Source organism: Aphelocoma coerulescens, chromosome 1A, assembly GCF_041296385.1.
Source record: "Aphelocoma coerulescens isolate FSJ_1873_10779 chromosome 1A, UR_Acoe_1.0, whole genome shotgun sequence".
Lineage (NCBI taxonomy): Eukaryota > Metazoa > Chordata > Aves > Passeriformes > Corvidae > Aphelocoma > Aphelocoma coerulescens.
In genome coordinates this window covers 67,816,602-67,843,266 of record NC_091014.1, presented here as the reverse complement: position 1 = coordinate 67,843,266, position 26,665 = coordinate 67,816,602, and the positions used below count along the sequence as shown (strand labels likewise).

The 26,665-nt window shown below is 40.7% G+C and overlaps 1 protein-coding gene across 4 annotated transcripts in view; it reads left to right on the top strand.

Moving 5' to 3' along the window:
* The window catches only part of VWF (von Willebrand factor), a 140,054-nt gene that overhangs the window by 77,123 nt on the left and 36,266 nt on the right, over positions 1-26,665 (top strand). For all 4 annotated transcript variants that reach the window (XM_069003401.1, XM_069003400.1, XM_069003402.1 and 1 more), the window contains 11 exons: positions 51-191; positions 1,857-1,976; positions 2,579-2,735; positions 3,712-3,870; positions 4,855-4,990; positions 8,066-9,411; positions 10,195-10,314; positions 11,516-11,659; positions 18,851-18,994; positions 20,135-20,299; positions 22,549-22,592. In XM_069003401.1, coding sequence (XP_068859502.1) covers positions 51-191; positions 1,857-1,976; positions 2,579-2,735; positions 3,712-3,870; positions 4,855-4,990; positions 8,066-9,411; positions 10,195-10,314; positions 11,516-11,659; positions 18,851-18,994; positions 20,135-20,299; positions 22,549-22,592 — 2,676 coding nt within the window. The remainder of the gene's footprint in view (positions 1-50; positions 192-1,856; positions 1,977-2,578; positions 2,736-3,711; positions 3,871-4,854; positions 4,991-8,065; positions 9,412-10,194; positions 10,315-11,515; positions 11,660-18,850; positions 18,995-20,134; positions 20,300-22,548; positions 22,593-26,665) is intronic.

Sequence of the window (26,665 nt, the reverse complement as noted above, 5' to 3'; positions counted from 1 at the left end):
CTGGCCTACAGATGTAAGATTAATGCTTTCTGTGTTTCTTTCCCTGCAAGGATCGAGTGTGTGGTCTGTGTGGAAATTTTGATGGAATCCAAAACAATGATTTGACCAGCAGCAGTGAACATCTTGAAGTAGATCCAGTTGACTTTGGGAATTCTTGGAAAGTTAATTCCCGCTGTGCTGATGTTGCAAAGGTGATTGTGAATGAACTGTGAAAACTAATTAGTGTGGGTTACAGTATCACTGAAGAGTGGACAAAGAGCTTTGAAAGGATTAAAATAAGTAGAAATTAACTCCTTCCCCCATGTTTTTGCCAAATAATATTATTTCTTGAAATCTGGTAAAAGTCAATTAACTTATGTAAAGGTCACAAACTTATGTAAAGCTTGTGTGCTGCCTGGCTTCAGAGGAATGTTAAAACAGCCAATATTTATGATAGAGGCTGTTCCTAGAGTTATCCAGCCCAGATGCTTGAAATCCAGGTATCACTGGAAATCTCATTTTAGAGTTGAATCTTAAAAAAATAAGTGTAATTTTCTGTCAGGGGGAGTTCAGATAAAAATTTCATTTTTCCCTATTCAGATTTCTAGATCCCAAATCTTAGTCTGTCCATTACAAACCATGGAATGCACAGGTTAATTTCTTTCTATATGATTCTCTCTCTCTTTTTTCTCTCTCTCTCTCTCTTTTTTTTTTTTTTTTTTTTTTTTTTTAGTAAAGAGCATTCGGTTGTTATTTTCCAATTGGAAACGCTTGGACAGAAAAAGCAGGATACAGGAGGGGATGGGAAACTTTATTGCCACCATCATTGTGTCTGAATTTTGGGGAAGGTGCCTGCTTTCTGAAAGTGTTATCTATGTCCTAGTATCTATGTCCTAGTACATGGGATGCTAATTATATTACACATGAAAGTCTACTTCCAGTTTTCCAAACACAGAGTTTTGAAAGAATAAAATTGAATAATAAATTTGTATGTAGCTGACAAATAAAGCCCAAAGAATTTCCAAGTGAAATGTGCAAGAAAACACATTGAAAACAACTTGTTTTGACATTTGTAAAACAAAGCATTTCATTCAGCTGATGCTTTTTTTCTCCTTGAAAATGTATCTAAATGATCAGGGACAGGAGGGTGGAGAGAGCCTTTTTTAGAACTTTTCTTACAAGATTTAAATTACCAGAAAAATACATTGAAGCATTTATTCTTGATCACATGAAATCTTTTGGGTTAGTTTGCTAATTATGTGCAAGTGTGACATAGCCACAATATTACCTTGCTGAATGTCACTTTTTTTCATTTGACTTGATTGCAGTGCAGTAAAAAGTTGCAGTACTGAGAAGTGAGGCCACAGGGTAAGACTGAGAAGGGGCAGCTTCTCATTCCAGGCACAGGACAGGACCTGCAGGATGCTGCTGTATTAAACTCCATGTCAGTACTAGTAGTCCTTTCTCTTAGATGAATTAAATGGGAGGAGGGAAGATTACTGAGCTGTTCTGACTCAGCAGCAGCCTTGGGTATTGTCTGCTGAAGTCTGATCATACTTTTAAGTCCGGTGGACCTTCCGAGGAGTTGTGGCTGATCATTTGTCAGGATGGGTGTTTGGTGCAGTGGGTCTTCCTGTCATCAGAATGCCTGAGTTAGAACTACAGGGTACTAGTAAGAGCTGGAGAAAATCAAGGAGGTGATCTGCTCTACTGCAACAGGATCTGTGTTTGTTGTACAACAAGTTGAAACTTTACTCAAAGAAACAATTTCCTTTGTCATGAAAAATTGCTATTGAGTCTCTAACTTCAATTTGAAGAGTCCCAAGGTCCTGAAGACAAGGCTAATGCAATCTCTACTTGTCTCTTACAATATTAAGCCCAACCTGGAACAGACCTTTATGTCTCCACTGTGTGGTGGAAACATAGTGAAGCAGATGATGGTAGAAACATCGTGCAGCATTTTGTCTGGAAGTGTCTTTGAAGAATGCACAAAATTTGTGAGTATCAGGTCATGTGTTTCACATTCTTCAATTCTGCATGATCTGTGCTGGCATTGATTACAGCTGAGGGAAAAAGTGTGGTTATGCTGAGAGCACATAGGACTTGGCGGAGGCTGGCTGGTGTTCTCGTCTCTCACCTTGTCCTTTAGCTGATGCTTTATGGGAAAAATGCACCTTTATGGGATGTATTATGGGAAAATGCACCTATTAAGCTATGAAGTAACTCCTGCCCAAGAGAAATTTTATTGTACAGCCCAGAGACTGCACATGAAGTGAAGCCTAAGGGTTGAGATTTGAGGGAAGGGGGAGCTGAGCCAATGCAACACCATTCAGGCTGTGTAATACCCACGCTGCTGCATGAGAGGGATGGAGACAAGGCCTAAAAATGTTAAGTGACCTCAAACTGCAGTATCTGTAGCAACTTTCAGAACACGGCCCAATTTGAGTCTTTGCTGACATCAGCAGAAAGATTTGCACTGATCTGTGGCCCCTCGACCCTTGGCAAGAGGAGCAGCCAAACCATCTGAAGGTTAACGATGTGTACAGGAAGGAGATGAAGGGTCTCAGAGTGTCCTGCACCCCGTGTTTCTCTCTTGTAGGTGAATCCTGAGCCCTACATTGACATTTGCCTGTATGACACTTGTGCTTGTGAGTCTATTGGGGACTGTGAGTGTTTCTGTGACACCATTGCGGCCTACGCACACGCCTGTGCACGGAAGGGGGTTGCTGTTCACTGGAGGTCACCGACTCTGTGCCGTAAGTACAGAAAACATGAGGCACAACTGCGTGAAAAGGTTCAAAGTTTTGGCTCAGACTGGTCAGATTTAACTCTGCTCCCACTGACATCCAGAGCATTTCACCTTGATGGGGCTGGGCTAACAGCTCGCTCTTGTTGCAGTGCTGGGTTCAGTTTAGCAAGCTGCAGCTTTCCCTGGGAGCTCCGTGGGGCTGCTTAGGGCAGGGCAGCCATTCTGTCCTTTTCATTTTTGGATGGCCCCGCACTCTTGCTCCGGCCAGCGATCAGCTCTACAGCCCAGTGACGGCGAAGGAGGCGAGAAGGGTCCCTCCCTGAGGGTTTCAGAGGACCTTTAAAGGTTACATCCCATCCCGGTGATCCCCAGAGGCAGAGAGACCTCCTGATTCAGGCGCAGGGGGTTTTCTCAGGGGTGGTACATGGGCAGAGTTGGGGTACAGGAACCAGTAGGGAGAGCCCGAGGGAGTGGCCAGGGCTAGGGGCACGGGAAAGTGGGGGAAACAATATGGGATCAGAAAAGCAATGGGTAAACAGATCACCACATGCTCTGACATTCCCACTCCCTGTTCCGTTTCTGTACCTGGCAAACCCATCCATCAATTAGGGGGTGTGATAGCCTGTGGTATGAAATCTAGGGGAAGAAATAGTTTCTGTAATACATATGCAAGTGCATTAATTAAAGTCTACAGTTTAGGATTGTGTTGCATTTGCTATTATCAAATCCAAGAATTTCTGATCCTAGAGCAAGTATTTCATTATGTGGAGAAGATGTAAGTGTGAAGAGGTGGCCTGCCCTGATTGTAGTAAAACAAAAATGTAGTAAAAAAAAAAATCTTTATTTATCGGTGGAAATCTTTCTTTTTCTATATATATGTGGTCCACTTTGTACAATGTGCCGTAATTCTGAGAGGCATGGTGAAATATACATTATGGTTTGACTCTTTTTTTTTTTTTCCCTCTGATTCTTTCCCTGCCTAGCACAAAGCTGTGAGGACCTGAATAAACAGGAATTAGATTATCAGTGTGAATGGAGATATAACAGCTGTGGACCTGCTTGTCCTGTCACATGCCAACACCCCCAGGCTTTGGAGTGTCCTCTGCGGTGTGTGGAAGGGTGCCATGTACACTGTCCTGCAGGTAAGTCCTTCTTTTGATTTACTTAAACAGCTTTCCTTCTTAACAGGCTCACTGATGTTTTCACCACAATTCCTTACTGCCTGAGGAGGGAGGTGGTTGGGCATCTTGGTTTGAGTTTGTGAAGTGAGCACAGTGTGTGGAGGGCATGAAGTGCTGCCCAGAAGAGGAGGATGAATCCCTGCCAGCAAGGATGAGAGAGGATGGGAACAGCTTGATAGGACTGGAGGATTAGGGGCTGTGTGGGAACAGAGATTGTTGATTCTGTGGTTAAAGTAGGGTATGAATTTGTGCTGGAAATTGATAAAATGCTCTGCTTCAGAGCAGCTACAGCAGTGGGGGAAACCCATTGCTTTGATCTGCTTATTACCTCCAAGATGCTCCTAAAAGTGCCCAGCTGGCATCCTCCTGTGAGCAGAGCTTCCAGCTTAACTATTCCAGCAACTCTTCTTGTAGTAAAGGGGAAGGAATAATTATGGGAAATATGGGACAGGGAGAAGAAAGAGAGGAAGGGAAAGAGGGAAAGACAAGCAAGGGCCAAAAGTAGATTGAAAACTCTCATAAATCATTCCTGAAGACACAAAGACTAAGAAATAAGGTATTTTAAGACCCCAAGTAGCTATTCTGGGCCCTGATCAGAATGAGGCAGAGGATAGGAGAAGAAATAAATAATATACATGTAAAAAGGAAAATGCCCTTTTCCCCTGACATCTTCCATGCTTTGTTCTAAAGATATGTTTACCTTCTGTGTGGTGCTGGCTGTTGCAGGTTATACACTGGGCTAGGTGCTTCCAGTATCTAAGTAAAAGCCACTATGAGGGAAGGAGATACTGCTTTGTGTTGAGTTAGCAGTGGCCACAACACCCAGCAAGAGTATTCAGGAGGTTTGAGCCCACCTCAGAAGCATTGTTTTGTTTTTAACCCCATGATTAGTTTTACAGTTCATGACAACTGGCATCTTTACACTGCTCTGCTATTTTGAAACAGGAAAAATACTTGATGAGCTGTCCCTGGATTGTGTCAGTCCAGAAGACTGTCCTGTGTGTGCAGTTGGAGGTGACAAGATCCCGCATGGAAAGAGAGTAGTTTTGAACAGAGATGATCCACAGCACTGTCAATCTTGGTATGATGGGCTTGTGCAGAGAACCAGCATCCCTCCTGTGTAGGATGAAGGGTCAGGGTTGAAATACATCCCCATGAATAAGTTTATGGATGTGACTTTAAATATACCTCTCAAAAAGAAGCTTGGAGAAATTATCATTTATGTCAATACCCTTTCACAGAGCACTCAGAACTGAAGTTTTTCAGTGACAGTAAATAGGGATTATAGGATGTCAGCTGAACTGAAGCAAGTGAAATGCATAAATTCCTTTCAAATTAGTCCTTTTCCCATGTGTAGGTGGCCCTACTGGCTTCAGATGTTCCACTTTTTTTTGTGCAATGTGTGATTCAACATCAATAAAGCTGTCAGACTCTTTCCTTCTGCCAGTGATAAAAAAATTCCTGTGAAGAGTGCAAGGTCTGAATGTGCACTCAGTCTAGAACTTGCTGAGATTATTAGCAGTTGGAATTGTGTCCCATTACTGGAAAACCAATTTCCATTAGATTTTCAAGTGATACCCGTTGTCTGATCCTGCATGCAGGCATTTCCAAATAGGATGAAATGAATAGCAGGGAGTGTGATGCTGTGCACTGTGCAGGATGAGGGCCTTCAGCCAAAGAGACTGTTTGCATTTTGTTTAATGCCCTGCGGCATATTCTGAAAATTTGTCATTCTTTGGATGTCTGGACCATGGATGGATATTTTCACTAGTGACTTATAATGCCATGAATAAAAGAGAGTTTTCCAACTTGTAAATTGATCAGATTTAATGGGAACTGAGTTGTAAAACTGCAGCAGCTGTTAGCCCAGACCAACACCTTAGCTCCAAGTGCTCTGAACCTCACAGAAGCTCGGAATGGGTACGAACTTTCAATTCCTGGTCTCTAGCCAGGACTAGTGTGCAACTGAGCTATAAACCCAGGGCACGAGACTGTGAGGCCGATCAATTAAATATATATTTTTAGACAATATATGTGAAGAGCCCTGAATTCCATCAAAAGGTCAAGAAAGAGTCTTCTTAAATGAGTCTCTGTTCTCTAATTTTTGCAATCCTTAATAATAATTTATCTTAAATGTTGATACACTGGCTGCTGCTCACAAAAGATTTCAGAACATTAGGAAAACTTACCTCACTAGGGAAACATCTTTTTGCAGAGTTGTCACCTAATTTAGATGCCTACACCATCTGTACAAACAATAGAAAATATTGCACAAAAATGAATTTCATAGCAAACATCCAAAGGAAATTGGAAACTAGAAGAATCTCGTTCATATTAGGATTAGAATAATAAATCTTCTGTTGCTGTATCTTAATGCCAAAAGTAGCAGTGCATTCTGCAATTAGGAAGACACTAAAATGAGCTTGAAAAGAACATAACACTGAAACTAAGAGAACTTAAATAAAGGTGCCACGTGTAAAGTTAAGTATTTTCCTGGAAAATGGCACCTTCTTCCAGTATTGACTCATGGAGTTTGTACATCCTGGGTTTTCTCTGGCAGTGAAAACAAGCTTTTTTTGGTGGTTGCTTTTTTGTAACCTTTTCCTACTCTGTTCCTTGGTCTGTCCAGTAAGACAAGGAGAATATATGAACTGGTTCTGTTCCACCCTGTGCCTGAGTGCAGTCACGTTCTTTTCTCTGACAAATGAAGTTGATCAGAGGGCTGGAACACCTGTCCTATGATGAAAGGCAGAGAGAGATAGGATTGTTCAGGATGGAGAAGAGAAGACTCTGGGGACAACTTATTGTGACCTTTCAGTGCTTCAGCCTATGAGGAAGAAGGGTACAAACTTTTTTGCAGGGCCAGTTGGGGCAGACCAAGGGGTGATGGTTTTAAGCTGAAGTTCAATTTAGATTACATATAAGGAAGAAGTTTTTTACAAAGAGATTGATGAAACACTGGCATAGGTTACCCAGAGAGGTGGTGGATGTCCCATCCCCAGAAATATTTAAGGTCAGGCTGGGCATGGCTCTGAGCAGCATGATCTAGCTGAAGATGTCTCTGCTCGTGGCGGGAGAGTCAGACTAGATACACTTTAAAGATTTCTTCCAGCCAAAAGCCCTCTGTGATTCTAGGAAATATAGAGAAACATGCAGCTGAGAATTAGAAAGGCAGAATTGTTAAAGCCTTGCAAAAGATGGATGAATTATAAAAGAGTTCATAAGAGGTAGAGGGTGCCAGAGGTAAAAAAACTCATGGGGGTGCAGAAGGATGAATTGTGGAAAAGGCAGAGATGGGGGGGAGAAAGGAAATTGGCAGCTGAGGTGGAAAGGGAAGGGAAAAATGTACTAATGGAGGTGAGCAGAAATGGTGAGGGAAGACATAGGACTAAAGAGATAACAGCTATGGCTGAAATAAACCATTTAATATGAGAAACTGGACTATAAAAGAAATAATGGTAAATAATAGGAAGGTAAGAGACATAAGAAACAGTGGATGAACATGTGCCAAAGCTATGTCCAAACCAAAATGAAGTCAGGAAAAAAAACCCCAGTAGGAATGTAGAGCACTTTAGAGATAGAAAAAAGACTATTAATTTCAGTATGGTTAAAATCGATGTAAGCCTGGCCCCTGCACAGAGTTTGCTGAGTCATATCAGAGATAAAACATCTCTCCTACTCTAGGATGTAGAGTATGAGATGTCTGCTTTGTGTTTGCTGCCTGTGGTTTGCCTTGAGTTTTGGTTCCTTGTGAAGCAAACCAGATCAGCCAGTTCGGTCCACCAGTGGCTTGTAGGTCACTGTACTGCTGATGCTCAGTGGGTTCACTGACAGTTTCCAGACACAGATTTACATCTTCTGCCCATGACTGATCTAAGGAGTTTCTTCTGACAAACACATCATAGTTGGTCATGTTTCCTGGATCTAAACAAACATCCATGAACATGGGGGATTTAGCTGTACAATACCATGTGGGGAGTTGTGGGGAATTAGGGTGGTGGAAAAAAGAAATTCACATCATATTTTGGTTTCATTATGGTTTTGAGATGCTTGGTTTTGTATTGCCATTCTTTTATTATGTGTGGATGACTTCTTGTTATAAGCATTGCTTTTTACAGTTAAATTTGATGGTTTTTTCATTTGATGATTTTTGTAGTCTGTGTGAAGGGAAGAACCTAACCTGTGTGGATTGTGAGCCCGTGGAGAACACCTTAACTCTGACAACACCTATTCCAGAGGAGGACATTGAGCTACCAGCCAGTGCATACTCATGCAGCAAGATGATGGACTTGGCCTTCCTAATCGATGGCTCCAATAAACTCTCAGAGGAGGACTTTGAACAGCTGAAGACTTTCATAATTGGCATGATGAAAAAACTCCACGTCTCCCAGAAGAAAATCCGAGTGTCAGTTCTGGTGTATACAGCTGGTACCGCCATCTATCTTAACCTTAAAGATATCAAAACAAATTCCCAGATGAGAAGAATCGTCCAGAACATAAAATACACAGGCGATAGAGATGCATCTGCCTATGAAGTCTTTAAATACACTGCATTGCATGTGTTTGGAAAAGCAGAAAGGACCAATGCTGCCAAAATTGCAGTGATATTTATAGCAAGCAAATCTCAAAAAAAAATCCGCGACATCCTCGGGTTTTTGAAGAACAGAGATATCACAGTGATACCTGTGGGGATTGGGCCACATATCAATGTAGAGCAAGTCAAGTTCATTGCAAGGATGTTTCCGGGCAGCAGAGCCTTCCTAGTGAGCAACGTGTTGGAGCTATCGGACAACAGGGATATCCTCATTGATCACCTGTGTGATCTTGGACCTGAAGAAAGTCCAGTGTTACCAGCTACATCCGCTCCAACCATGTCCAGTGTCATTTTTCCCCCTTTGGGACTCACAGCCACGCCACCTTTTTCAGAAAAGTTCCGTTCCAACAGGATGGATATTGCTTTTATTGTGGAAGGATCTGACAAGGTTGGGGAGGAAAACTTCAGTAAAGTCAAGAGGTTCATTGAGAAGGTGATCACAGGAATGAACGTGGGACAGGAAAATATTCACATTACAGTTATGCAGTATTCAGAAACTGTCAGTCTGGAGTATTCCTTTAGGGAAATACAGTCAAAGGAAGAAATTATTGAGAAAGTGAGGAGCATACCCTACCAGGGAGGGAAGGCTACCAACACTGGCAATGCCCTCAATTATATTTCCAAACACACATTTACATCAGTGAATGGGGGCAGGCAAGATGTTCCTCACTTGGTATATATGGTGTCATCTAGTCCTTCCACTGATGTTATCACACGACCTCCCAGGAGCATAAATGTTATTCCCATAGGCATAACCCCCAGTGCCAATATCCAAGAGCTCAGAAAGATCAGTCAGCCTAATGACCCAATCATCTTGAATAGTTACAACAGACTTATTGAAGAGGTGCCTGAATTAGTGCTGCAGTCGTGCTGCTCTCGTGGGATGAGATTTAGGACTGAAATTATGGGTAAGATTGGATGAATTTTCTGTGTGATTTCTTCTTTCCTCTGTCGGGTCTCCTCCATTTACCCTGTGCATCACTGAAATTTGAAGGGTTCCGTTATGTGGTTTGGTATCTTGCAGTCCAAATGCCAAGGAAGGATTATGTCTTTTCCCTAGAGATTGAGGATGCTGCCCCATCCTCAGTCCAGTAGAACTGAGCCCAGCTCTGCAGTCTGTTTTCTGAACACTCAAAGTCCTCATGTCCTTTTTTCAGCAAAGTAGAGCAGCTTTCAGACTGTTCTCCAAACTTCCAAGGTTGGAGAGTGCCAGAAGAAAAACAGTCTCCTGTCTTTATCCTTATTATTCTTCTCTGCTTAGTATAATGTAAAATTGCGCTTCCTCTTTTGTGAGGAGACTTTATTGGGTTTTTCACATTTTTTTTTCTTTTGTTTACTTGGAGGTGAGGAGGGTATTGTGGGTTTTGTTTGTTTCTTTTTATTTTGTTGTTGGTTTGCATTGTTTTTTTTTTGTTGTTGTCGTCTGCTGCTGGTTTTTGTTTTAGTCCCCTAAGAGGAAGACAGAATCAGTAGAAAAGCAGGAATTGAAATGTCCATGAATATCCCACTGGATGTGAATCTCAAGGCTTTCATCGAAGGGGCATCACTTGTTTTTTCAATTGGTCATTATCCTGCTTTGTTTTCCCAAAATTGGAGTGGACCTACCCTTTCTGCTCCTACCACATTAGCAGATGCTGCTTTTGGTTATTATATATAAAATAACTTTTTTCCCCTCCCCCTCTCACCCTCAGAGTTGTGCAACAAACCCATGGACATCATGTTTCTGCTGGATGGAAGTTCCAATATTGGAGCATCGGAGTTTGAGGAAATGAAAAACTTTGTGCGGGCATTTATTGGAAGTGTTGTGATCGGTATGTATCTGCCTTCCAGCTCAAACACAGAAAGATGTTTTGTATTCTCTTCCTTGTAGGGGACAAAACAGCTTCTCAGTGGGGGTTTTTTAGTTCTTAATCATTAATCATGCCAATCCCTCAGAAAACTGACCCATGTGGGATGGCTGACACTTTCTGGGAGTGCTAAGCTCACTGAACTTGCAGAGTGTGTACCGACAGGGGGATACACCTCTGATTAGGCCATTCCTTATCTTTTATTATCAGTGCAGCCTCCCATGGCAGAGTGCCTTGTATCCTGCACATACATGAAGCAGTTTAGGACATTGTGTGGGTTGTACCAAGTCCATCTGCATGGCAGGGGCTACACAGGATCCTGTGTTTTCTCAGTAGCATTTAACAAACATGGATTTTTATATAGTTTTTTTAAAATCAGAATTGTATTTTTTTGATCCAACATTAAACCATTTCCATGGAACAACTGCTGTTATTGGTGGTGTTCATAAATGTTTCACAAAGCATTGATAAAGACTCATTGGGCTCTATACATAAATACCTTCAGTCAGAGGCCATGAAGAGAAGTACAGCCAATCATTATAAACAACATCTGGTATTTTTAACTATTTATATAAATTCTCTGTTAATAGTTTTATTCATACTTCTTACATAATGTATAATCAGCATGTTAGAGAGGAGCATAATTTGGGATTTCTCTTTATGCCCCTTTGCAGGTCAAGCTCCCTGGATTCCCTTTGTCCTATGCATGTCACTCCAGTGCTGTATGAGAGAGGGAACTGGGCATGAAATGCTCCAGGGAGCTTGGCCCATCTGACAAATGGGGCATCAATCTACTGCTTGTGCAAAACAAGGTGCACATTAAAAAAAACCTGAGGGGGGTGTTTAGATAATTTTAAAATGGAAAAAGAATAATACTGAATGGAGATCAATTAAATGAAATTCTTCAGTTACTATCATATTGGTCTGGGCTAAAATACTGCATGCTGACTCCTGATAGAAAAGCAACTGCTTCCAGCAGTACTTGCATATTTTTTCACCAGGGAATAGTTCAGTTTTGATCTTTTGAGTGCAAATGCAGTTTTCACACTCTAATGGAAAACCACTGTCCAGTTGTGTCTAATGTAAATCACAACCACAACGTTGTCTGTAGGTTTATTTTATGACATTCACATGCACTGCTTAAAGTGTTTATTTTCTCCTTCAGGCAATTCTTCAATTCATGTGTCAGTTCTCCAGTATGCCAGAGAAAATAATCTAGAAATTTCATGGAACATGCCTCAAGAGACTGACAGGCTTGTAGAGATGTTGCACTCCATCCAACAAAGGGAGCAAGGTCCTACCAGACTAGGTGAGTGATTTTGTGAATATTGATGTTTAAACGAGAGGGGGAATGAAACCCCAAGTAATGCTAAATACAGGCTGGCCCCAAGCACCAATTTATGTCACTGTGGTGTCATTTCTTGTTAAGGTTCAACCTCTTGTTAAGGTTCAATTTTCTCTATTAAAATGTATTCATAGGTTACACAAATTATGGTTTATCTTTAATGTATGTTGGAAAGAAGCCTTGAAGTAATGCTTGGGATTTGCATTCATTATCTTTCAAGCAAGGAGAGCATAATTAAGTAGTAAAGACTTTGATCATTAACCTTTCAGTGTTGGTTAGTTGATTAGATGCTTAGGAGCAGAACTGCTCATGCTGACTTCAGGAGCTGCCCTTACCAGGTGTTTGTGCTGAGCCAGTGTAACTCATCCAGTTGAAAAATAGCAAAACAGGAGTTGTATTCTGTGCGGTTCACTTCCCTCATCCAAGCTGCCATGCTGGTTCCACAGGGACTTGGGCTGGCACAAGACTTGGGGATGGTGCCAGAGAGCTGGGAACAAGGATTGCCTAAGGCAACACCTCAGCTGAAGAGTTACTTCTGAAATGCCATCTTCTGTTCCCGACAGACAGGTCCACTTCAATTTTCGTGTGCTACAACATCAGAGATTTCCCGCTGGGTCTGTGGAAGCTTGGTGCACACACAAATATCAGTGGCAGGGTTCAGCATAAATGGTTCTCCTACAACATCTTTCACCAGATACCCTGAGAATTTTGTTCTTCTGGATTGGAACCACGTTTACTCTGGCAGCCACCTAGCATCAGGGTCCTGTAAGAGTTGAGGAATACACAGATTTTTGGGGTCTTTGGACTGTAAAGAGTTATTTGTACAGAAAAGTGCAAAATAAAACCTGACTTCCATAGTTCGCAGGAGGATTAGCTCTGATTGCTTTCTCAGCCTGGAGAAATAAAAATACCAGATGGCTGATGAGACTTCTATAGGCTCATTGTGGGATGAATTGTTGCATACAGATAGATAAGTTTTGTGAAGCCTTCCATGTAATGTGTAGAGAAAGCCACACGGAACTGCAGGATAAACAGAGCAAACATGGCCTTTGGGAAATGAAATGGGAGAGGCAGCCACATGACATCCTCGTTAGTGATTTGTTTATGTCTCATTGGAAAATGCTCAGAGACTCTGATTGGGGATGTGGTATAATGAACCAAAGTGGAATAGAGTAGAAGTAGTTCCTCCCAAATGAAGTAATGAAAATAAGTCACTGCGGTGCTGTCCTGCACCTTGTGATGTGAGTGAATGCGGCTGGCTGTGCAGGAGACAGCATTCCCAGGAAGTGCACGGTCACTCAGGCCTTTCTCTCTGTGCTCAGGCCTCTGGAAATGCAGAGGCTGTTTGACAAGAGTAGATGGCTCAGTCTGGATGCTGATTTCTTAGGAAATCTTTTCTAGCCTTTACTTGATCTGAATTGACCCATCAAAAATATCACTGCTATCAGACCAGAGCTGTTTCTTCTTATTTGCACTTGCTGCCCTATGGTAGAAGCACAGTTCAGTGGCATTTTTATTCCATCTTTGTTGATCCAAATTGTGCTATTTAGGTCCAAAAAGCTCTACGTGCAGAGGGCAGTTGTTGCTGCCGCTGCAAAAGTCTTCCTGTAGAAAACATTCCCTTTCCTGCATAATTTAGCCATAAGGAAACTCAGAGAGATTTTAGTACTAAGAAATAATGAAAAACTACCAAGTATTTGAGGGCATAGAAAGAACAAGAAAGAGCAGCCTATACCACAAAGCTTTCCCATGCTTGTGCAATGGGGCCATTCAATAACATCAGGCAAATTTTGGCTCAAGTAACCTATCAAGAAGCAGCTCTGGGGCTATTCAGACATCATGAAATCGTGTACAACTTCACATAAGAAACAACTGAAAAAAAAAAGGAAACTAAACACTAAAGTGATGTGTGCAGGAGAACTGAGAATCACATAAATGTGTCTCTGTTCAGCATTTGTGGGTGTTTAGGAGAGCCACAGGGAACAGATTGAGCAATCCCTACTGTAAATACTGCTTAACACTTTATAAAAACATTATTTTGCTTCCTTATACCTCTAGTAAAAGTTGCTCTTTTAGGCTGACATTTTCCTGCCTCAGCCTCAAAATTTGGAGGAAGTATGGTCTATGTGGCTCAGCTGTATAAAAGCTTCATTAGGGAAAGAAATGTCCTCCCCGCCCCCTCCAAGAAAAAAAAAATCTTAAATAGTTTTCCTGCAACTTTCCATCATTATTAACATATTTGATTAGCAGCATTCAGCTTTGCTGAATAAATGTCTTTCTTCTAAACTTTCCCTGTGGTTTTGTAGCAAAGGACCCCCATAGCACTTTTCCTCATTCAGATCTCTCCCCAACTGATGCACTCTGTACTGAATTTCCAAAATCTTTCCCCCCATCAGCTAAGGCCAGCAGCTGTTCTGATCAGAGGGCTCCCACCCACTGGCAGAGACTTTCACTTGTTCCCCACAAATATTTCTGAACTGGTGGTGTCATCTCCTTTCTGAAGCCAGTTTTGGGTGCTACTAATATCTTCCCTGAGCTGTTTTAATTCACTGTCCCTCAGGGTTTTTTTTGCTTGCCTTTTTTTTCTAGTTCATTTCTTACAAGGTTTGTGAGTTGAATGAGCTCCTGGTGGAGCCTGGGATAATCAGAAGCCCTTGGTGGTGAGAGAAAAGCAGGATTTGTGATCTGCAGAGACAGGAAAGCAGAGGAAAGGTTATTAGGGCCTGTTCCATTCAGTGGTGTTGGACTGACAGGTTTGTGCTGCTCATGAAAAGTTCAGCCATTCTGTTAATCAATGTGTGTTAATGTCAAAATATCAGTGTGCCAAGAGCTGACTGCTTAAAGCACTGTGGGATCAGTTTTCAATAGCTGATTTGTTATAAAATTAAAAGAATCTTCTATTTTCAGTTAAAAATCCCAGTTCAATGTCAAGTGAAGACTCTAAATTAAGATACAAAGACCAGCTTCAAGATTATGGACCTGGTCTAGTGGGAGGTGTCCCTGCCCATGGCAGGGCGGTTGGAACGAGATGATCTTTAAGGTCCCTTCCAACCCAAACCGTTCTGTGATTTTGTGTTTCTATGATTATCATTGTGGAGAGTTGTTCCTGGTTAGACAAATCCTTGGTTAAGTAGTTGCAATCTGTAATACCCACCATCCAGATGGTGTTGGCTCCTTCTGCATCACTTCAGCTTCTGAGGAACCATTCCTTTTTTGTTTCTTTCCCAGGCATCTTTCAGGTCTTGAGAGTGATTAAGATTTCTTGTAGTCCATGTTTTGGTCAAGATGTTGCAGAAATGTTAGAGAAACCACTGAGGCCACTTAAGGCACAGATTCACAAGTTCCCAGCAGGAACCTCCCATCTAATTGTAATCCCCTGTCTGTCACAACTCCACAGACCCTCACGGGGGCTTTTCATTTCATTCCTTGTTTCAGACAAAATTAAACAAAATAATTGCAAAGGTTGCTCTTAGGAAGTTTTTGCTTTCCCTGAGGCATGCACCAAAACATTAAATGTCTGTGTGTTCCAGATTGGCTAATTCTGGGATGAATCTTCATTTTCATTTCTTGGATATATTTCAAATATTTCTAGGGCACCTTGTGCTCATTCAGTCAATTCCATGATGTCCATGATTGCTCCCAATTTAATATTTGTGGTTCAGATTAACATGCCTTTTTACACATTTTAACTCTTCCATCCAAATCATTAATGAAACTATTCAGTAAGGCAGAATCTAGTGTAATTCCCTGTAGACCCACAGGAAGTACCTCCAACCCTACTCAACATATTTTTTTTGTCCTTAAAGCTTGTTTATGTCCATTTAATCAACTTGCAGTCCTTGTAGGAACCTCTGTGTGAACCATTCTGAGTTGTTACTTCAGAATACAAGTCTAACTTTAATATCCATCAGGTGTCAAGTCAACCAGGAAAATGTTCTTAAAAAGCCTTTTCTGACAGAATTTAAGCATAAAATGTTCATTGTCAGTATTTAGTGATTATCCCAAACATGAGCACTTAAGGATGGGGAGAAGGTGCTGTTCTGTGCTGGCAGCCTTTGGAATGACTGACCTGCCCTTTATAAAGTAGCCTGTATGGTTCAATTGGGTTTTTGTTTTCCCTTTTTATTTATTTGCATTTTTTTTTCCCTGGACATGCCCAATGAATGGCAGTCATACCCTACTGACTGAACTGGAAGGCTGCTGGGGGCTCACCACCATTGGTGGGCTGAGGGAAGGTCTAAAATGGCTGAAAACAGCCTGGGCTAGTGGAAGGGTGTCCCTGTCCATGGCAGGGAGCTGGAACTGGGTGATCTTTAAGGAACCTTCCAACACAAACCTTTCTGGAACTCTCTTTACATTTCCATGCTGTGAACACTCTTCCTGGTCTTAATAAAGCCTTGTGCTTGGTGTTGTTTAATTCAGTGTAAATAATTATATTTCCTTTATTGGTATGAAAATGTCAGGTTTCCATTGTGTTGCAGTCTCACAGTATGAAAATGTTCAAGTTGGTTGATTTTTAGCAGTCAATAGTTTTTGTTGTGGCCTCTCAGGGATTTAGTATTTCCCTCTGTGATGAGATGGAGAGACGAAGAGCTGAGTGAGAAGTGACAGCTTCCAGCTTGGGATGGGGACTTTCTGAATCTCTCTAGCAGGACAAAAGTGTTCATTTGATCATGTCATCAGACACCTGGCTCTTTTCTCTAGAGCTGGCTTCAAAATAAAGGGAGAAATCCAAAGAGTTTTTACTAGGCTAAACCAAATTTTCCGTGCATTAAATTGAGTAACTGCTTTTGGGGCCTTTGAAATAGTTGCTGGTTCTAGTACAATGGTACTTGATTTCTTTATGAGAAATTATAAAAATAATGGATTTTTTTCAGTTTGCAAATATGTATGGAGTTTCTGAACATTTTCAGAATTAATGTTAGAAGAGGAAAAATGGAGCTGGTGTGGCTGCTGACCACACCAACCACACAAAAGTCAAAGGGTCATTAAAGAAAACAGACAAGCACAGAAATTTCAAGTACTTTTCACAAATGAGTGAAAAATCATTTGTGATTTTTACTGTCCAAAAGTTTAGCCTAAAATATATTTGAAAGTTAAAAACCAAAATACTTTTTTCATAATTATTTGTAGGACCAAAGGGAAATGAGTCAATCTGCTGGCACTAGAGCAACCTCAGGGATTTTGAATATAGTCATATGAATTTGCTGTATTTTGTTTTATCCTTAGTTATTTCTAGCTAATGTGCCATTCTGTATCTAATATTTACCTAGATAGACACAAAACCATTTGTAGAAAGGATTGTGGGACAGCTGTGTAGGACATGAGTTAATACCTGTGGTTAGTTATTTTTTGTGCTCAGGAATAGTAGTTTGTGAAAGGGAATCACCATCACCCAACAAATAATGCTGTTTTAAAATGTGTTTTATTGCAAGTAGAAAAACATTCAAAATTTCGAGGTTTTCACTGAAAATCCACCTGCTGTTGCTATGTTATAGAATCAGTGAACGGTTTGGTTTGGAAGAGACCTTAAAGATCATCTCGTTCTGACTCCCTGCCATGGGCAGGCACCCATTCCACTATCCCAGGTTGCTCAGAGCCCCATCCAGCCTGGCCTTGAGCACTTCCAGGGATGGGGCAGCCATGGCTTCTTGGGGCAGCCTGTTCCACTAATGCCTTAGGACCCTCTCAGTAAAAAAAATTTCTTCATCCCATCAAATCTAAATCTCTCCTCTTTTAGTCTAAAACTATTCCCCTTGTCCTGTCCCTACCTGCCAGTATAAAAAGTTGCTCTCACTCTTTTTTATAAGTTCCGTTTTTTATAAGTTCCTATAAATACTATAAGGCTGCAGTGTTGTCTCCCTTGGAGCCTTCTTTAAGCTGAACAATCACAGCTCTGCAAGCCTTATCAATAACTAATGTGCTGAGTGAGATTCCTAAAGGTTGTCCATGCTTGCAGCAGCTTGGGCAAAGGGTTTTTGCTTCTGTCACTGAAAAGGTGTGGGTGACATGGTGCAAGAAGGCATCACGTACAAAGTGTTGAGGTGTGCTAGGGTGTACTGGGGCTGTGCTGGTGAATTATCTACAGGCTGACTTCCAATGTTTTACAAATGCATTTTTTATTATAAATTGTACAGTGAATTCCTCAGTCAAGCCTATTTTTGCTTTACAGTTACTGCAGATTACTCAGAGGAAATACTCTTTCAAGTGTTTATTATTCAGCAGTCACTGTTTGCCCCAAATGTCACATCAGTCACCTGGTTTCATTTCTACTTCCTGACCTGATAACTTCTAAGCCCAAAGGAGCTTTTAAGAAAGCTGCATATCATGATTCCCAGTGTAAATATTTGTGCAAATACATGTCTAAATACAAGTACTAACAAAGTGCTCTCTTGCTGAGGTCATAATTATCAACAAAAATTTGCCTGAGTGTTCACAGCTGTTAAATGAAGGGGCAGCAGCTTCCCTTTTCAGCCAGTTTGTGGTTTGGTAGCTCAGGTAGAATTTCTTTGCAAGTTTTGTGGGGTTTGGTGTGTTTTCTTTCGTTTTGTTTTTATTTTAATATGGATCACCCAGTTGTATTATGGATTACACAGAGTTTGAATTTCAGAGAGGTTGCTGGTAGTATGGAGGAAAGATAGGTTTTTCACACCCATAGGGAAAACTGATGAAATTAGAGAAGCACTAGATCTTTTAGCTAGAGCCACTTGTGTGAACAGCTCAGGATGTTGCCAAGCTGTGGAGCGGCTCGCCACTGGATGTCAGTGTTGCTCGGCAAGTTAGAAGCAGGAATATGTCTTCTATCCTTTAGTGATGGCAATACTTCTGGAAAAGGTCAATACTAAAGCGAGGAGCATAACTTTGTTATCGTGGCTAAGGAAAGGTCGTAAAGTTCCCATCACTTCAGAGATTGGGATGGTCTAGGGATGGAGCTAAGGATGGTCCTCCTGTGTTGGGATGTCTTAATAATACTGGAAGGTTTTTAATGGCTGAGATCTTTCATGTAGCTGCAATAAATCAGACATTAACAGTCCTTTAAGACTAAATATTTTTTACTACCTACTAACATAACACTAAAGCAACATAAGATTTAGTTTTGTAGTCTCCTGTGACTTTTCTATTTTATCTCTCATTTCTCTCTTCATTTCTTCCTAGGAAATGCCATTGATTTTGTGGTCCAGAATGCAATGTCAGAATCCCACGGGGGCAGACCCAGCGCATCGAAGGTCGCAATTGTCATCGTGTCAGGGAGCTCACAGGATGCTGTGGAGGCTGCTGCACACTCTGCAAGACTGAACAGTAAACCTCATTTCACTGTCACTATTTTAAAGTAGAGCTGTTGCTTTTTAAGTAATGAGCTAGAACAAAAGATGGAAAATAAAGGCATTGGTGTGTTCATGGAAGTTCTGGAGTTACTGTGCATAATGTGGTAAAGAACAGACCTGAACAAAACGTGCCCTGTGAAGATGCCATTGAGTTACTGGGAAATTCAGGACCAGTTAAGGCTGAACACCTTCCACAAGGCTCACAAATCAGCAGCATTTCATTTTCTAAGATCCTGTGGGTAGGCAGGGATAACAGAAGTGTGGTCTAATATAATAAATTCAATACTACTGCAGTACAGTGAAACTTGAAAGGTTCACAATAATAATAACAATAATCATAATCATAAAGATAATAATGATGATAATAATAGTAATAATTAGAGGTTTTGCTCAGGTTCTGGACTGACCTCTACAGGAATCTACTTTTAATATCAATGTGCTGCCTGATGATTTGCAAGTTTTCTGGCTGTTGTTTCTGTATCTCAGCTTCCTCAGGTGTTCAGCTGAGGAACTTTGACTTCCTTTGAAGGTTGCTCTGGGAGCTATTGAATAAGGCATGGCTGTATAACAACTATCAACTGTTATTTTTAATTAAGTGGTTTGAAAATAATCCAATTACCGTGCAACTGAAGAAAGAAAACAACATATTGAGATTCTTTTTTTTTTTTTTTTAATTTAAAAAGAGTGAAGATGTTGTCGTTAAGTCTGCAGCTGTGTTTTGTTGCCCATGAATGATCTTATTATGCTTGGGAGTAATAGAGCTCATCTTAGGTAACAATGTGATTAGAGCAGCATCATTTCAGCCCTTCATTGCCTTAAGCCAATGTTGGGGAATGATGCAAGTAATACATGAAAATTAACTGTTGGAGAAAAACTTTTCCTGGCTCTTTTTTTTTTTTTTTCTTTTTAGGAAGCAAATGAAAAAAAAAAATTATATAATCTTTAGGTTGGAAAAGACCTTTAAGATCATCATGTCCAATCATTAACCCAGCACTGCCCAGCTCACCACTAAACCATGCTGCCAAGAGCCACATCCTTTAAACACTCCACATCCATGAGCAATGACCTTCTCCTGTGCCTTGCCTGTTTCAAACCTTTCCTTCTCTTTTCCTAGGGGTATCCCTGTTCCCAATTGGCATTGGGAACGGATATGATGAAGGGCAGCTAAGGACTTTGGCTGGGCCATCTGCTGCTAACAGAATCATGAAGCTCCAGAATTTTGAAGATTTATCCACTATGATCACATTGAACAGTGAATTTATCAAAAAAGTGTGCATGGGTGAGTCCAAAAATTGTGGCCTTGTGTCTGGAGTGTAACACAAAAATCAAAATGCAAAGCCAGGATGATTTTTCTTGATTTTAGAAGGCAATTAGGTGCTCCTTTGTTAGTGTTTCCCTGGCAACCATCACAAATGCTGACCTAGACCACCACCACCACCACTTATGTGTGAAACAAAATCAGTGCCCTTTCAACATGTATCCAGTTGCTCTTCCAATTAGCCCAATTCCAGCAAGGTTTTTAGAACTGGCTAGGCCTGAATTTTCAAGCTACCATCTTGATAAAAATCAGTCTTGATAAAAATCTTGGTAATCAGTACTCAGGACTGGTCAGTGACTGAAGGACACCAGGAAAGCTGGAGTTGTCCTGAACGAATGGGGCACGTTTCAGAAATGCTGTGAGTAAAGATTCCAAGTTTTCAGGCATTGTTGTGTGTATGTCCACAGAAAATTCAGCCGAAATAGAAGGCAAAAAGAAAAATAATAAAGAATTAGCATAGAGGGGGGAAAAAAGTGTAAAAATGTTTTAAACAAGCATTCGTTTCTTTGTGGATGACAACACTCCTCCTCTAAGGAACCTTGCTTCAACACTGACCAGGATTTTACTTCTTTTGCCTCCTTGGCCTGTGTGGATATAGATATTTATCCCTCATCTTGTTGTTGTTCCTGTTACAGTAACATCCACACGTTCGCACCACAAGCCACTGCCTCATGGTGTTAGTCATTGCACAGGTTTTGCCAGCATTACTAGGGCTTAGTTACATCTCCACTGCAATAAATGGACTTTTTTGCAGAGCCAAGGACCTCTGAGAATGAGGAAGTTGCAGAATGTTCACAGCCCAGCTTGGAGATATCCGATCAGCCTCCGCTGGGATCACTTCTGGCTGTTTTAAAATCTCTCCAGAGCATCAAACAGCTGCCATTTTCTAGATTTAAACAGCTGCCATTTTCTTTCCTCTCTTTTAAAATAAGCTTTTAAAGATGCATTTCCTCTCTTCACGCTGTAAAATATGTGGTTTTTCTTGCTGTAAATTACATTGATCCAAGATACAGAATGGGGAGCAGGAATTTGAAACCAGTAACTATTTTCTTATTGCAATCTGTGCTACAACCTATCAGTACCAGAGGTGACAACTTTGTATATTTTATGAAAGCATTTCCAACAGCTCAAAAACCTTGAACTATAGACATCTTCAACACCTAATACCTGAGAAATTTAGCTCTCCCTTTTGCTGATGGTAAAGACTTTGGTAGGGGGTGAAAAACTATATATATATTTTTTTTTTGGTGGGGATTTATTTTTGTTTGGATTTTTTTTTCTGTTTGTTTTGTTTTATACAAATTTCATACAATCTGTAAAGTATAATTTCCCCCTCTAGACTCATACAGTTAGATTTCTCGTGCAGAGGGAGTCTTGCCTTTTGTATGGAAGTGTACCAAAAATAATATCATTAAAAAAAGGTTTAAAAGAGTTCCTAAATGATTTCAAAATACATTACTTATCCTGGAAAAGACAGAGCAGAGAGTGTATATGGGATAGCATAGTCTAGTATTCTACAAAGAGTTTGCTAGTCAGGGTTTTCATATCCGAGAGACTTTGTTATGCCATAGTACAAATATGAAATTGCTTCCAAAATATCTTTAGGTGTGTAGTGAGAGCACACAAACATAGAAACTGCAATTCAGTGGGTACCCTGTGGCCATTTAACTGATGATATGAAAAAAATTGCTCATCACAGTCATGCCTGAGTGTAAGGAAACTGAATTTGAGTGTTCTTATTGCAGCTATTTGCATAGATATGCTGTACTGGTCTTCCTGTATTTAATAAATGTGGGTGTGGGTGTGGAAATTCTCATTACCTGCCAATTTCCCAGAATATTCTCAATGGATCACAAGATTCTGAGGTCAGGCTGGACTCTGCCTCAGAACCAAAGCCATGTTCATCCTTTAAGTACTATCTGGGCAGAGCTGTCTGTTCAAGGAGTGCTGTAGAATTGCAGCCCAGTTATTGCTCACGGAGTATTTTGGGACCACTGTCATTGTTTATGCCTTTTTTGACTTGTTCTGGCACACTTTGGACAAATGCCTGCAGTGTTCATGTAGGGATTCACATACTCTAGCATAAATCCCTACACATTTCCCACAGCTTAAATCAAGTGTTTAAGTAAGCAATCTGTATTTTGGTGACCACCACTTAAAAGGCTGGATAAGGGAGTGGGATGACTAAAAAATATCTGCTTCTCTTTCAGACCCTGTCAGAGAATGCATAGATGAGGATGGAAACAAAAAGAAAGTAAGTGCATTGCCTGGGTTGGCCATCTGGCTTTTAAGTTGCAAAGTTCATGCAAGAACATGAATATCTTCACAGATAACCTGAAACAAAAAGTGTGGGACAATATTAAGAATTCTTTTGGAGGAGGAAAATGTTGGCTGTACTGGTAGGATAACTTTGCACACAGAGGAGACTTCCTCTAACAACACCTCATCTTGCAGAGTGTTGAATGTTACTGAAGTCAGTGCAGAACCAAAAGCTGTGGCAGTGTTTGTCTTCCCTGACAACAAAAAATGCATTTCCATCTCCTGGTGAGAAAACTTCTGGGACAGCTACACATGGCCAAAATAAAGGTGCATGTGCAGGGGCAACGTCATTGTCCAGCCCCTGTCCTTCTGCTAAAATTACAAATCCCTTGTCCCTCTGACAATTTTACAGGAAGATAATTATTGTATGATAGTTATATCTCCAGGGAAAATCATCTCTTTAGCAATGGAGTCAAGTTTCTTGGAGTTCGTTTGTGCAAAAGTTCTTATTAATCCTGAGAAAATGCTCAGAAATGTTAGTAAACTTTTCTGATCCCTCAAAAGTGATCCCACTCTAAGAAAGTGATGTTCCAGATGTTATAAATGGTTCAGGTTCTTCATCTCAGGTAAAATGCCAAGGTTTTTGAGAGTATATGTTACTTCATGCATTTGGAAATACTAGCATAAGCTTGTGCCATGTTTTCTAGTAGAGATCAGTTATGAGTTCTGCTCTAGGATTTATCTTGAATTTCCAGTACATTAAAAATATTCCTTTGATTTTTCCCTTGTGAAGACATGACTGTGAGGAAGGATGTGGCTAATGAATGAGTATGAATTATCTAAACAGAGGAAATATGTCAAAGCTGCCTTACATGGTTGGCCTCCATTAGCTGGTCAGAACACAGAAAGGCTTTAGCTAAATCAGACACTAAGCATAATCTGATGGCTTTGAGGCTGACAGCTTAATTAAGAAAAAAAACCCCAACAAACAAAAACTAAACTTGAAAAACTTTCTTTATTAAAACAAAAAAAACCCCAGATTCTTGTGTGCAGTTTGAACTGCACGTGTCCAGCCCTCTGGGCTCCTCAAAGCAGACACAGGTATGTGTAGATAAGTGCTGGGAAGGCTACACTTGAATTTCAGACATGTCAGGTTTCATTTTTGGGGGTGATAAACTTAAAGCACAATTTCCGTTCTGGCTAAAATGCTTTTAGAAGGAAACAGGCCAGGCTCCAGTCCATATAAAAATGAGCCACACTTTCAAATGGCAGCCTTTAGGGGGATTTTGAGTTGCCTCTTCTGTCAGCCAGGAAAAATAGGTGTTAGAAGGCACTGTGAGGCCACAGCCTTCTGGAGCATCCTGTGGAAGCTACAGGACACCGTGGAAGTTCCTGCCTCTGTGGTGCAGCATTCCCTGCTGCCTCACTGCCTCTAAGGTGCCACTGTTCTGTTCCCCTCTTCCAGCACAGCCCACAAATCCACAGGGAGGAAGAATCAAGGCTCTTCCTTCCCTGATTCAGAAAACACAGGCTTTTATATCAGATTCATAATCTTTCAGGCGTTGCTCAGAGAATTCTTGCAGGAGGCTCAGCTCCCCAAGCGGGATGTCTGTCATGCACCTGGCGATTGTGGGAACTGATCTCTTGCAGTTTGCAAGGAAATCTGAGTTCTCAGGATCAAAAATCTCAGCCTAAATCCTATCAGCATCGGGAATAATATGATTTGTTACTTTTTCTTGGTTTGTTTTGTTATTACTCCTACCCTGGAAGAGACTGTAGAAGGAATATTCATGATTAAGGTCATTGTTAGTAGCAGAAGGACAGCAGATCCAATGTGCTGGGTCAGGCCAAAAATCCATCCAACCCCCTGTATTGTGTGGCCAAAAATAGGAGCCAGGGAAGGAATGTTAATAAATATGTATAAAACTGTCCTAGCCATGAAAAATTTGTTACTCAGGGACACCCTGAGCTGCAAGTGACACCTTTTTGTGTTTGATAGTGCTTGATAGTTTTGTTCTTTGAATCCTTGGAAGTTTCTAGTACTCATCAGATCCAGTGGCAAGGAGTGGCAGGAGTGCCAAACAGGCTGTCTAAAGAACCACTGGTTTCATGTTTTAATTTGCCAGTTGACAGAATATCAGAACAATTATGATAAATTAAGGGTTTTTTAAAATGTAGTTAATTTTCATTGTTAGTCTTGTTTTGAAATTTATAAGCAGGTGTAAAGGTGATAATAGAAGTGTAGATTTTTGTCTTATAATACCAATATTTCCTCATGAAGTGAATTGTAGAGCAATCTGCACTTCTAGGCTGTTTAAGGTGGCAAAACCCACATTCTTAAGCTATTACCATGGCTTTTCTAGGATTGTTCAGCTCTTGGTTTAAAGAACAGACAAACAAACAAATAACCTAATCTAAACTAAGAGATAACAGCCAAGGGAGCTGTTGAGGTGCGTGGGTCTCTCTCCTGCAGATGCACAGCAAGACACAGAGTGTGCACATCCAGGTCTGTAGGTTCAGAGCTCCCTCAGAGAGGAAGTCTGAGGCTTCCTGCAGTGTCCTGGCAGACTTATCCTTCACAGCCTTGAAACCCTGATTTTGCTTTCCTTTCTGTCCTGCGTTTGCTTCTACAGTTTCATATCAATTGGGATTTAGGCTTTCTTTGTCTTCAGAGTCCCTGTATTTTCCTCTGTACCAGGATTCTTGGGGTTTTTTTATCCCTCAACTTTTTTTTTAATTTGTTTTAATGTGTTGTGCTTTGCTTTTCTTGTCCAGCTCTTAGATGTTTTCTAATAAATGTCCCATTAAAGAGTGAAATAAAACCAATTAAATATGTATGGAAGCCAGACTTGCACAGCTGTATATGTACGGTTCCAGGTGCTCCACTTTCAGTGAGTTGTAGGAAAGACAACTGTAATTAAAAAACATTCTATCTCTTCCTATATAAATACTTTTGCCATCCTTAACGCTCCTCTTGTTACTTTTTCACAGCTTCCTCTAGGCTCACAAGCCTGAAAAAAGTATTAAGCAACTTCTAGTTGCCTTCTTGAAGTCCTGAAACATATAAAACAAGTCCAGAAAATTAACCTGTATTTAATATGTAGTTTTTTGTGGCTGCAAATCTGCCAGCTCTTGTTTACACTTGATGGTACCCCGTAGCTCAGAGATACAGAGAAATACTTTCATAATGACAAGAATCATCTGTGAATTAGTTGCTACCGAGGTATTTTATCCCTTTTTTTTCTGCTCTTTTATGGGAATGATGTTTAAACTGAGAAGGGCAGGATGGGAGATGTCCATGCCCAGTATCAATTCTCTTTTCTTCCCCACGTTTCTTCTTGTGACTATCAGGAAATGTTAGCCAGCTCACAGAAGTGCAGTCTCACTTGTACTGGTGGTTCTGGACTCATCTCTGCAGAGAGAGCTCTGGGAAGTGCTGTTTCCCACATTTGGGGGTATTTCTGGGAATGCACACCTCAGGGATGAACACTGTTTTAAAACTCATTCAGCCTACTTATGGACTTTAGAGCTCTGCAGGACCGGGGCCAAAGAGCTCAGCTTTTTGCAAACAGGAATCTTGAGACACTCCAGACTGTGGCCACACCTATTTCTCTGTCATTTATTAGTACATAATCCTGGTGCCTTAAAATTCAGGCTGTCCTTTAGAAAACAGGAATATATTTTACATTTAATTCTTTAGCTCTAGAAATCCACTATGTACATCTAATAACACCAATCTGGTAAAGGAACAATTTCCCTTTGGGAAGAAAGGAGATGTTTTAAAGTTTCAGAGTTCTTGATAAAATAACTACAATATTCCACGCTTTCCTAGTTTGGAACAAATATTAATTCCTGCTGTGCCCTGACCATCTGTGGCTTATGAAAACTAAAGGATTTGAAATTTAAGGTAAAGCTGAGGGCAATTCTTTGTTGACTATGCTCTCCATGCATCTTGTAGGATGGCTAAGCTAACTATAGATGGCTGGAACAAAATATCTCCTATTGTAGACTGTTATCTTAGCTTGGAATTTCAGCCTGCTTCTTAGTGTTTCTAATTTAAACTTTCTT